Raw genomic sequence first — 10,596 nt, 5'->3', positions numbered from 1 at the left:
TCAAACCGGCCCCCGTTATCAACCTTGCTCTGATATCAAATGTTGGTTCAGGCCCTTTCCAAAATACTGAATACAAGATTAAACTCTCAATTTTATATAATAAGAAAGTTCAGCAAACATTATTCTTTATTCGTGAGTTTAATCTTGTATTCAGTATTTTGCAAAGGGCCTGAACCAACAGATCTTAGCAGGAATATTTTCACAGGTAACCTCCCTCAATTTTTTCAAAACATGACATCCCTACAATTCCTGGATCTTTCATCCTTTCCTCTTGGTGCATCCAACTTTGCAAACTTGCTAACCATGATCCCTTCTTTATTAGAGCTCCACTTGCCATATTGTAACCTCAAAGAGACGCACCTATCTCATATTCTTCATAATCTTACCACCTTTTCTAACATCCAACACATAGATCTATCTCATAATAGGTTAACAGGTTCAATTCCAGAAACCATTGGAAGATTAGCTGCTTTAACAACTTTTTCTGTAAGGCACAATAAGTTAAGCAGGACTATTTTGGTTTCAATTTGGCAACTCTCTAAACTCCGTTCTCTTGATGTCTTATAATTCTTTGGAAGGAGAAATTTATGAATCCCATCTTACTAATCTTTCGATGTTGAAGGAGTTCAATGTAGGTTCTAACAGTAAGTTGACTTTGAATGTTTCACGTGAGTGGCTTCCTCCATTCCAGTTGAGAGATATTGATCTCAGTTCTTACAAGATTGGAAACGGATTTCCTCGGTGGCTTTGAAATCAGAGGAAACTTCATAGATTAGTGTTATCTAACACAACCATTTCAGGACCTCTGCCCATATGGTTGCGAAAGATGCCCATCATTCCTTTCATGGATCTCTCCCACAACAACCTCAGCGGACCTTTAACCAACCTTCCTAATGGGGCTGCTAATGTGGATGATGATGGGGATTTTATTGAACCAGCGTTATATCTTCAAAATAACACTTTCAATGAGTCGATTCCAAGGTCCTTCTGCAAGAGGACGGATTTAGTTTATCTTGATCTTTCCAAAAATCGGTTAACCGGAGAAATTCCCAAATGTTTCAAGAATCTGCAAAACCTGCAGTTCCTGAGATTAAGCTCAAATGGGTTAAGTGGCACCCTTCCAAGTTTTATAGGGAACATTTCAGAGTTATCATCATTAAACTTGAATGATAATAACTTTAGTGGTGAGCTTCCTGCAGAACTTTGGAATTTAAGTTTCTTGGAGGTCTTAGATTTGGGTGACAATGCATTCTGCGGAAAAATACCGGAATGGATTGGAGAAAAAATTAAATTATTGTGGGTTTTCAGGTTACACAAAAATAACTTCACTGGAGGAATTCCTCAATCTCTGTGCACAACTACGAATCTTCAAATTTTGGATGTTGCACACAAGAACTTACCAGGAACAATCCCTCATTGTCTAGGAGAATTACAAGGTATGCGTAATGATTACGGTAGAGATTTTGGTGAGGGTACCGAGGAGGGGCTAGTTCAGGATATGAAAGGCAGTTCTTATGAATATACGACGAATACATGGTATCTAGTAAAAAACATAGACCTTTCAAACAATAAATTCGTTGGAGAGATACCTGTGGAATTAACTGCACTTTCTGAATTGTTGGGTCTCAAATTGGCCAATAATCATCTTAGTGGAGGCATTCCAGACAACATTGGAAACATGAGAACGTTAATTTCTCTCGATTTATCTGGAAACGAGTTGGGCGGGCCGATCCCTCCAAGCGTTACAAATTTGACTTTTTTGAGCCATTTGAATTTGTCAAACAACAGTCGGGCCGAATTCCAACAGGAAATCAATTGCAGACCCTCATCGATCCATCAATATATGCGGGGAACAAAGATCTATGAGGCCCTCCGATGCCAAAGAATTGCTCTAATCCAGATGACCCAACCATAACTCCCAATAAAAAGGATGAAGCAGCTCATGAGCCCAACAAGGTATGGTTTTATATGGACATAATGTGTGGTTCTGCAACAGGCTTTTGAGGAGTTATTGTAGTTTTGATTTTAAAGAAGCGGTGGAGACATAAGCTTTTCATGTTTGCTGAGGAGTCCATGGACAAGATACACGTTGCAATCATGGTAAGAGTTAACAAGATGAGGAGAGGAAGAGGAGCCATATAGATCCACTTGAATGCAAGTAGTTCACATATATATCATCAATTCTTGTTTTTCATTTTGTTGCTGCTTTTAGGATTTTAATCTATGGGCAGAGGTCCTGAAATGGTTGGTTAAAGGTCCGCTGAGGTTGTTGTGGGAGAGATCCATGAAAGGAATGATGGGCATCTTTCGCAACCATATGGGCAGAGGTCCTGAAATGGTTGTGTTAGATAACACTAATCTATGAAGTTTCCTCTGATTTCGAAGCCACCGAGGAAATCCGTTTCCAATCTTGCAAGAACTGAGATCAATATCTCTCAACTGGAATGGAGGAAGCCACTCACGTGAAACATTCAAAGTCAACTTACTGTTAGAACCTACATTGAACTCCTTCAACATCGAAAGATTAGCAAGATGGGATTCATAAATTTCTCCTTCCAAAGAATTATAAGAGACATCAAGAGAACGGAGTTTAGAGAGTTGCCAAATTGAAACCAGAATAGTCCCGCTTAACTTATTGTGCCTTACAGAAAAAGTTGTTAAAGCAGCTAATCTTCCAATGGTTTCTGGAATTGAACCTGTTAACCTATTATGAGATAGATCTATGTGTTGGATGTTAGAAAAGGTGGTAAGATTATGAAGAATATGAGATAGGTGCGTCTCTTTGAGGTTACAATATGGCAAGTGGAGCTCTAATAAAGAAGGGATCATGGTTAGCAAGTTTGCAAAGTTGGATGCACCAAGAGGAAAGGATGAAAGATCCAGGAATTGTAGGGATGTCATGTTTTGAAAAAATTGAGGGAGGTTACCTGTGAAAATATTCCTGCTTGGTTCAGGCCCTTTGCAAAATACTGAATACAAGATTAAACTCACGAATAAAGAAGAATGTTTGCTGAACTTTCTTATTATATGAAATTGAGAGTTTAATCTTGTATTCAGTATTTTGCAAAGGACTTGAACCAACATTTGGTATCAGAGCAAGGTTGATGACGGGAGCCGGTTTGAGAGTCGGTTTCAAGTAAGAGAGCAGCCCTTTAGCTGTGGGGCTCAAGAAGAAGCGGAAGCAGTAGATTTGTAAGAAAAGGCAAGGGCTGATAACGAAGAACGCGATTATCAGAAAGAAAGCAAGCAGGTATTGTGGAGGTGGTTACTGGAAATTAAAAGTGAGGTTTGATTTGTTTGCAATCATAAGTCGTGGCAGGAGAAAAATGAATTTTGGTGGAGTTGATTCGCATTGAAAAGGAAGCAAGTGGTCAAGTTAATTGAAGGAAGCACCACAAAATTCAAAGGCGGCGGCTAAGATTATTGAACGAACCAGGCATGCATGTTGGTGAAGCAAGCAACCACTTTCCTTTCAAAACCCCTGTTGAACAAAAATGCAAGAAAATAAGCAGGCAAACTCACACCTCATTTGTTATTAATTAATTATTGAATATTGAATGGATCGAAGAAAGAAGTCAGGAGGAAAATTATGTGGTGATATATATTGTTGAAAGAAGAAAGTGTTGCAAAGAAAGAGAGAAAGAAAGAAAGATCAACAACCAGAGAAAGAAGAAAGAAAGTCGGTACCGTGAAGAAAGAAGAAAGACGGGTGCCGCACTGGTTCGTTGATCTCAAAAGAAAGCGGAAGAAAGAAAATCAGGTAGCAAGTAGCCTGAAGCAAGTCAGCAAGCAAGAGGAGCAAGATGATTCGATGTAAGCAAGCAAGAATGGATCGAATCAAGCATGAAAACCGATTCCGGCTATAGCATGATAGCAAGTAACTGAAGCAAGTCGTTTAGCAAGAATGAAAGAGCCCGGTGGTACTGCAAGAAAGAAAGAAAGTAGCAGGCCGCAAGAAAGAATGAAATCGGACCCGAGTGGTTCGTTTATCAAGAGCAAGATCTGAGCCATGTATGGTTCGTAGCAAGTAGCAAGATCGGACGTTGCGGTTCGAATAGAAAGTTAGCAAGCATGAAGATTCGAAAGCAAGAAAGTTCGAATCAAGTAAGAAAGTAGCAAGTTTAGCAAGATAACTGTTTCGGTTAAGCAAGGAAAGAAAGAACGAGCGCAAGCAAGAACGAGCAAGTAAAAGAAAAGACATCAAGATTAAGGGGGTGAATGTTGGAATTAATCTTGATGTTACGGGTCAAGTCGGTTACCTGTTTTGTTTAAATGGGTCACGTATGATGGGTCGGATAAGTGCTAAGTTTTAACGGGTCAGAGGGCCCAGTTTTTGGTCTACGTTTGACCTGGTAATGGATGACCGAGTTAGCTGGAATATGGACGTTATGGAGCTGTGAACGTTGAAGTTAGTTGTGGGAAAAAAGGGATACGTGGTTAATTAATTTGCATGTGTTTTTTCTTTGTTTATTTATTATAAATAGAATAGTTCGTAGGTTTCTTTTGTGTACCCTCTTTAAAATAATAGTAGAAAGTTCTCCTCCATTTTTATCTCCTGCAAGTTTTGTGTGTATATTGAGAGTGTTGAGAGGGGTCTGAAACCAACAAGATCCTACAAAAAAAAGTCCATTTAGTAGCACACACTTCTAGTGGCATTTAGCTTTTGTGCCACTTATTTAGGTTTTAGTGGTGCTTTACGTGTGCCACATTTGCTTAGCACACGTTTTTAGTGGCATTTAGTCCTTATGCCACTAATTTAGATTTTTAGTGATACTTTCTATATGCCACTAAAATATTTGATAACTTTATGGTACTTTATGTGTGCCACTATTTTCTAAGTACAAACAAAAAGCCATTTAGCGACACACACTTTTAATGACATTTAGATTTTGTGCCACTAATTTAGGTTTTTAGTGACAGTTTGCCTATACCTATTTGCTTTTAATGGTATTTTTATTTTATGCCATTAATTTAGGTGTTTAATTACACATAAAATTTGCCACTAAGAATTTCCCTCCTTTAAATCCCTTGAATTTTTTGGGTTTCTTCAATACCGCTGATTATTTCACCCCCAAATTTTTATTTCCCTCCCAAATGAGTCTCCGCCAACTTAAACCCTAATTTCAGTTCTCTCAGATTTCATTTCCTCTTATTCTCTGTACATGCTCCACTCTCTAGTACCACCCCTCCCTGCCTCAAACAACCTCTGGTTAGGGCTGCAAACCTACGATTACGATGGCTAACCTCCGATTATGGCTCATGTAAGTTATAAAGTTTATATTCATTTGGTTTTTGTGTTAATACACTTTTCATATATTCTTTTTTGTGGTTTCACATGGTGGACTGTATTTTTGTGACTCTTAGAAATCATATTTTGATCTGCCTGCATGTATTATTGGTGTTTTTACTATGCTTTATTCCTTGAGTTCTACATATGATATATGCTTTGGTCAGAAGTGAGTAAGAAGTAGGTGTGGGTGACATTGCTAACTTGTGTTTCATTGCTCCAATCGGTTTCTTCTTCTGAAACCCTGATATTCGCTTCCATTCGGCAAGCAGGTAACAATAATTCTATGAATTGTTTAGCTGAATTCTTTGAATTTTGTATGAAGTTTTTGACATTTTTTCTGAATAGAAACCTGTGTGATTTGGGTTTTTTGAATCTTGAGAGAATCAAGAAATCTTTGATTTAGGGTTCAAGAAAAGAAACTGTTCTGATTTGGGTTTTCTAGTTATTTGGAAATAATTAACCTAATTTTGCTAAATAGACATGGAACTCTAAAATATCTTTAGTTAAATTGGTTTATCTTTGTGTGATTATCTCTCACAATTTTCCCTTTTATAACCTATGTTATTGGTTTTCATGTTAGAATATTATGTAATCAACTATCTTGAGTTCATCATTATTAGTAATCTATTTTGGGCCCCCCAGTTTTAAAATTTCATTTATCCAGCATCCTTCATTTTGCTACCCACTAGGGATTTGGGTTTTTAGAAACAGAAACAGAAAGTCGACGGTAACAATCAGGGATTAAAGAGGTCTAGGATTGAAGAGGGAGAAGGCGAGTCGACAATAGACATTCGATCATGATTCTCGAAGATAGAAGTATACAATCAAACAATTTTTGTTGGTGAATGCTCATTTACCTAACCCCTCATTCGTTCACTCTGTTTCTTATTATGATATCACTTCTGGAGTCAGAACTTGTGCCTTTCGTTGTAGCTTTTTAGTAATGTTTTAAAAATTGTTCGTTCTTCCTTATGATTGTAATCGGTTCAAACTTACTATGTAGTAGACATGGTATGCTGGGCGGGAATCTCGTTTTATGAATGCACTGCTGAGTTCAGATTTTTTTTGGATGAACAACAAGCTTGTTGAGTTGGGTGCCTGTGAGGCCCCCTCTACTTATCATAGATATAGATTTAGCCTCGTTCCTGTTTATAGTTGTGATCATGAGGGGCTTCAAACACCTTATACAGGGGCGGTACCTTATTTGAAGGATGGGCTACTGTTTTATAACAAGTAAGCTTTAGTTTGTGTTCTTGTATGTGATACACATGAAGAGAAAAAACGTTTTTTAGATATTTTGTTTCAGTGACAATATTAATAAATGGATGTGATTTTTTTTTTCTTTAGGCATGCAGATTATCAAATGGGTAACACATCGCCAGTGCTTGTGTGGAAGGATGAGAGTTGTAGTCAATATGTTATTGGTATAGATAACAAAGGACAGGTTCCAAATCAACAGCAGGTAATATGACATTTATATTTGCGTGTTTGTGGATTCTTTTATTAAGTTTGTTTCATATTTTTCATTAAATTTGTGATGTTTCTTCAGTATTCTTTAAGGATTAACCTTTTGCAATTACTTTATAATTGACAACAAGAATGGGATGCCTTGGTGTTATCCGCGTTTGCATCAGAGCAACAGCTACATACCAGGTACTTTTGATAACCAGTAGTGTGTGTATATTGTATTGTTAAGCAGTTGAGTTACAGTTAGTTATTTCCATTTCTATATTGGATTATGATCTTACAATTTAACGATTACATTTGAGATACCTCAGATCTTATATTCTGTCCAATGTTCAAATTTTGTGCAGTTTGCAAGCCTTCTTTTTTAGTTATTTCCAATCCGACTTGAAACCCGTTCTGACCCGAACCTGTTTCGACCCGAACCAAAACAACCCCCTTTTAATTGACCTGTTTTGACCCATGACCCGACCCAACCCGACCCGTTTGCCAGGTCTATTTGTCTACATACTTCTGACCATCTTTGCAATATTAAAATTTTACGGAGCTTATTTTTCTGTTTGTTACTTGTTAATGAAAAGGTGGTTTTGGAGCTACAAGATAACGGGCAGCTGGTTACATACAAGAGGTTTGTGTAATATTTTCTGAAGCAGCAGTTTAGTTTATAAACAAAAGCATAGATCTTAATCGTACAGATTGACAAAAAGATGTTTTCTGATTATTAGACAGGACTGCGGTCAGGAAAAGTCCATCGTGCATATGCTTTTGCGGATAGTTACTACATAGGAAAGGTCCATCGTGCATGTACTTTTGCGGAAAGTTACTTCAAGGTATTTAAATGTTACAATTTATTTCTGAAAGAAATGCTTAGTTAGAAACAAACATTCGAAGATTTTATGATACCTAAAACGTAAACTTATTATTTACTTGTTTTTTTTAATTGTCAGATTGTATTCCAATATATAGTTCGTCATTCACCTCTATGGATAGAACATCTATTTGCATCCGCCGGTGTCCAAGTGAACAAGAGAGTAACGAGGTGGAAATGGTTGGTTGAAGGTTTGATCCTCACGAATGTTTATATGTTATTTTGCCATTGGTTTGAATTATTGTGTTTACGTGGCAATTCAACCAGGGGCGGACCTAAGTAGAGGGTTGGGTGGGTGGCGTTCCCCTTGAAAACTAAAAAAAATGTGTATTTTGTAGTGCAAAATCCCAATCGTACCCCTTGAAAATTTTGTTAAATCCCTCGTTTGCACCCCTTGAAAATATTTTCTGGGTCCGCCATTGAATTCAAACCTTTTAAATATTAATATATTATTATTATTATTATGAATATAAGCAAAATCAGACCTTTACTTGCTGTGTATCAACTGATCATAATAATAATATTCATTAATAATAAAATCGATTGAAAAGACCTTAAAGTTTTATATTCATGCATTATATGTATAATATTCTTTATGTATGTTTTCCATCAACTTGTCTCTTTCCGTACACATCAAAAGACTCACTTAATTCTTTTATTTTTGTTTCTGATGAAGACTATTTAAAGAATATAAGACTTTAAATTTTGGTACACGGGTTGGTAACTATTTTGACTAGTTGAATTGACCCGAAGAGTTCAGAAGGTCAAACAGCCCCTCTCGTGATTACTATTACCCGAGTTAGCAACATGGGTGGGTCGGGATTGAAACAATTTTCATTCAAATTAGGGCTGCAAATGAACCGAACATTAAGCGAATAGTTCGTGAACCCTCTTTTCGTTAGGTGATGGCAATATAGATAACTAGATGTATTGAAAGAACCACCAAATCTTTTGGCTAAAGAGAGCTTAAAGTGATGTCAAAAGAAGTAAATTCGTCTTTTATTAATTGCTCTTACATCTTTAATGATTATGGATATGAGATCTAATCATTTGAACATAAATTGTGAAAATTTAGGTTGAATATAGTGAATTGGCTGATGCGGCGACAATAAGGAGTAAGTGCATGGAACAACTATGAAGTGTGAAATACGATTGCTAAGAAAGAGTTAACACAATGAATATTTTACTCGCATGAAGATTGTGAAAGAGATTCATGAACGCAATGGAGTTTTGAGTTTTTGTTCAAACATTTTTTAAATATTTGTTTTGTATGTTCGATATTTAGACTTAGGTTGACGCTTATTAGTTATTTCTTTGCAAAAATTTGGAATCTTTGTAAGATTGATTAAACTTTTTAATTGAATTGATTATATTATTATGATTTCTACATTTTACAATTTCATTTTTGTTTTTTAATGTAAATAAATAATAATAGTAATCAATAAAAATAATATGATAAATATTTTGATGTGATTTTTGTGGCAAAAAGTATGTGCCACTAAAAGCCCAAAAGTTTGTAGTGGCAGAAAAAACAGTGCCACTAAAAGCCTATATACTTTGTGCGGCAGATTGAAAAAGTGCCACTAAAAGGCTTTAGCGTCAGTGCTTCTAGTGGCACCTTTTTGGTGTGCCGCCCATTCTTACAAGTGTTTTTAGTGGCACATTTTTGTTGTTTTGTGGCACTTTTTGTATGTCACTAAATGACATTTTTTTTGTAGTGATGTTGGAAAGTGTAGTGCTCAAATTACGAAGCCAACCATGATCGTCAATTAAAAGACCACAATATGACAAACTTAGCACTTCAACAGAAGGAGCCATGTAAAGCACCACATCAAGTATTTTTGCTCCAGTAAGATTCACATAACTCAGGTTAATATGCTCGAGTGACGAAAGGCCAGAAAGCCAATCCATATCATGTGCGATCAGAGGATTATCATTATAACTATTATAACTGAGATCAAGACTTTTTAAATTAGACAGATTTCCAATGTGATGAGGAATAATACCAGAAAAATATGCATTAGAAAGATTGAGGTAAGTTAGTTGTTTCAAGGATCCAATGAACTCAGGGATCCGGCTTCCTGGAAAAAAATTCCCACTCAAATCCAAGTGTTTTAGATGCCTCAACTCTCCTAAAGAAGTGCTCAACTCTTTACCAATAAGGCGTTCTCCAGAAAAAAAAAAAAAAAGCATCACGACGTTCAAGATGAAGACTTTCAACATGTCCGGTGACACCATCACACATGACTCTTTCCCAGCGGCAACAGTCATTGCCAACCTATGATGACAACATACCATAGTCATGTGTGAGACTATGTTTGAATTTGAGAAGAGCAAGCCGCTCATGCTCAAAGCAAGCCACCGTGCTATTTATATTACGAGCACCTAAACAGGCATTTGGGGTTGCAACCATAAGAATAGTTACAATAATAAATTGGAGCCCCAAACCGCACTGATTCCCCATTATTTAATCCCACAACCCCAATTAAAATAGTATAAATGAGTAATATAAAAGACGGATTCTTAGATGAAGTGATGGGTTTTGAGATTAACTAAACAAGTTTCATTTATAGATTCAGAAATGATAGAAAAGTATTTTTCATGGGTCCTACTCTGTTTTTTTTTCTCTTCATGCAACAACTTTAAATTCAACGTACCCTAGATGCTTTCCATTTATAGAAATAATGAATTGATAACTGATAAGCAACACAATGTATTCTATTCTATTTAAGTTGTACTGGTCCAGTCAACACGAACTAAAAGTAAAGACATGAGGGCCCATTGATAAGAAATATGATGATGCTTTATAAACAAGGAGTTTGTAAATTTCACACCGTTTACTTGTATGAAATAAATTTAAATTTCATGAAATAAAAACAACTAATCGATATGTCTATATGTATGTTACTAGCATTATCAAGTTACAATCCATGATAATAGCCAGAAATAATACTCAAATTTCGAGCTTTTTGAT

General features: G+C 36.3%; 1 protein-coding gene and 1 long non-coding RNA gene across 3 annotated transcripts; both read left to right on the top strand.

Moving 5' to 3' along the window:
* Positions 1 to 826: 826 nt before the first annotated feature.
* Positions 827 to 1,915, top strand: LOC110881239 (receptor-like protein EIX2). Its single transcript, XM_022129563.1, has one exon. It carries the CDS (start codon positions 827 to 829, stop codon positions 1,913 to 1,915), a length of 1,089 nt encoding a protein of 362 aa, XP_021985255.1.
* Positions 1,916 to 3,038: 1,123 nt separating this feature from the next.
* LOC110881238 lies at positions 3,039 to 9,001 on the top strand. 2 transcript variants are annotated; one of them, XR_004870379.1, is made up of 7 exons: positions 3,039 to 6,523; positions 6,638 to 6,752; positions 6,840 to 6,943; positions 7,336 to 7,382; positions 7,480 to 7,584; positions 7,702 to 7,813; positions 8,698 to 9,001. It is a non-coding gene; the product is annotated as an uncharacterized LOC110881238 (long non-coding RNA). The 2 variants fall into 2 exon arrangements; XR_004870380.1 differs by having other exon boundaries at positions 3,041 to 6,523; positions 6,889 to 6,943.
* Positions 9,002 to 10,596: the final 1,595 nt, after the last annotated feature.

The sequence above is a fragment of the Helianthus annuus genome, chromosome 10, assembly GCF_002127325.2.
Source record: "Helianthus annuus cultivar XRQ/B chromosome 10, HanXRQr2.0-SUNRISE, whole genome shotgun sequence".
NCBI classification, from domain to species: domain Eukaryota; kingdom Viridiplantae; phylum Streptophyta; class Magnoliopsida; order Asterales; family Asteraceae; genus Helianthus; species Helianthus annuus.
Note: the sequence above shows the minus strand (reverse complement) of the source record. Positions and strands in the feature narration are given on the sequence as shown.